This window comes from Pinus tabuliformis, chromosome 9, assembly GCF_031772625.1.
Source record: "Pinus tabuliformis cultivar Carrire ecotype Pingquan chromosome 9, CPIR1, whole genome shotgun sequence".
Classification (NCBI taxonomy): domain Eukaryota; kingdom Viridiplantae; phylum Streptophyta; class Pinopsida; order Pinales; family Pinaceae; genus Pinus; species Pinus tabuliformis.
The window spans coordinates 843,465,189-843,467,418 of record NC_142307.1 but is presented as its reverse complement, the minus strand read 5'-3'; the positions used below and the strand labels follow the sequence as shown (position 1 = coordinate 843,467,418).

General features: G+C 41.9%; 1 protein-coding gene across 1 annotated transcript; it reads right to left on the bottom strand.

Moving 5' to 3' along the window:
* Positions 1-209: 209 nt before the first annotated feature.
* On the bottom strand, positions 210-1,559 carry LOC149151420 (uncharacterized). The gene has a single exon (XM_089443151.1). The coding sequence runs from the start codon at positions 1,557-1,559 to the stop codon at positions 210-212; it is 1,350 nt and encodes a 449-aa protein (XP_089299277.1).
* Positions 1,560-2,230: the final 671 nt, after the last annotated feature.

The window sequence follows — 2,230 nt, the reverse complement described above, 5'->3', positions numbered from 1 at the left end:
CATAAGGGCAATGGCAGAGAACACTGTTTCTTCAGGAAGAATGAGATCCGATCTCGATTCCCTACATTCTGAATGTGAAGATGCAGAGCGATCACTCTCCCCAATCCCCACGGTCATATCGGTGTTGTCATCTCTGGTGGAGCGGACTCTCGCCAGAAACGAAAGGCTTGCAGCCTCTTACAGCCCCGCCTATTTGCCTCCCCTATTTTCTAAATGTAGGGGGGAATCTCTGACACTCGGATCTGTCCATGCTCTTCTTCAACGATTTTCCAGCTGCCCATATTCAGCTGCAGACCTTCCTTGGATAGCTTATCTGCTGTATCATTACGGTCCCTGTATATGTGGGATAGTGAGAAGCTGTTAAAAGAAGTTTTTAGAACCTGAATATCATCAACCAAAGAAATTAAAATATGATTTCTGCACATGCTTTGACCATTAACCCAGTTAATGACATTTAAAGAATCTCCGAAGATCTGAATCCTGAAAATGCTCCTTTGGATGAGCCAACAAAGAAGGAGTTTTAAGGCCGATAGCTCTGCATAGTTGTTCGATCCGGAACCTAGACCAACAGAGGCTTTATAAGTCTGATGAGTATTTGTGTGAAAAACTATTCCTGCACCTGCCCTATTGTTTTGAGAGGCCCCGTCGAAATATGCCCAGGGAATGCCTTCTTGAATTTGTTCTATCCTATTCTGTCTCGGAACTTTGTTCTTCTCTGGTTCAGGGATATTTGAGTAGATCATAATACTTTGTATTGCTATAGTTGTTCCCTGGAATTCCTTATCTTGAAAAATGCTCCGATTTCGTGCGATCCATACCCCCCAACAGATTATAAGAGGTAAGTTCCGCATGTTGCCTTCCGGATAATTTTGCCACCATTTGTCCCAGGCTTCGTTCAGATTCCTTCCTACCCAATCTATCTTCTTATTCATCAGTTTTTCTGCCTTTGCCCAGACATTTTTGGCTACTGGACAAAAAAGAAATAAGTGGTTGATAGTTTCAGAATCCGTTCTACATAAAGAACATCGACCCGGTCCTTGCAAATATCTGGCTTGTAGAATATCCCATGTAGGTATTTTCCTTTTTAAAATGCACCAAAAGAAGAGCCTGGCTTTTGCTGGGCATTTTAGTTTCCATAAGTTCCTAGCCCACCATTCAGGCTCTTCCCATCCTTTTCTTGACATGATGAATTTATATCCATTTCGTGGGGAGTACTCTCCTGTATCAGCATGAGCCCATACCAGCTGATTCGATTCCTCTTTTATTTTGACATTTGTTCTGGATAGTTCTTGGATATATGCATTCCATTCGTTCCACCAAGGGGCCTCTAAGTCCAAATCTTCGCCTGATTTCCAACCTTGTCCCCACATTGAAGAGTGCCCAACTTTCTCCACCTGGTTTAGGGAGAAAATACCTTTTGATTCTAACTGTCCAATTAGTCCAGGGGATAGGGCATAGTTTTCATTGCAGCCCACCCAGGGGTCTTTTCCTAACTGCAGATTTCTCCCATTCCCTATCTTCCATGCCAACCCTTGTTCAACTACTTTGAAGGATTCCATCGTTGCTTTCCATACCACCGAGACATTCTTCTTTTTCTTGTTTTGGCTCCTTATCTAGTCTTCTAACATGATCGGATCTATATATTTTCTCTTTACAACTCTTGTCCATAAATTTTCCAACTTTATGAGCCTCTAGCCTGATTTTGCTGCCAACGATAGACTGAAATCATAAAGGTTTTTTATTCCCCATCCTCCCCATTCTTTTGGTCTTGCCACTTTATCCCAGGCAACCCATGGGAGAACAGAATCTTCCTTCGAGCCTGCCCAGAGAAACCTACTGCATATTCTTTTTATTTTCTCCAGTATCCCTTTTGGTACCCAAGTTAAAGCTGCCCAGTAAACCGGCATGGCTAAAAGCACTGCTTTGATTAGGGTCAATCTCCCTGCTCTGGACAACCATTTGTAGCTCCAATGCGCAATTCTGGATTCTATTTTGGCTATCAACCAGTTCCAGTCTTCTTTCCTGTATGCGTTAGGCTTCAGCCAAAAGCCTAAGTACTTAAAAGACACATCCATATTGCATATATCAAAAGGAAAAGATGAAAGGATCTGTGCTTTCTCTTGTCTATTTAAACCTTCCTGAATTATCTGAGATTTTCTGTTATTTATGCACATTCCTGTTGCTTTCAAGAAAAGGTCAAAAATGAGTTTTAATTCCTTTATTTCATGGA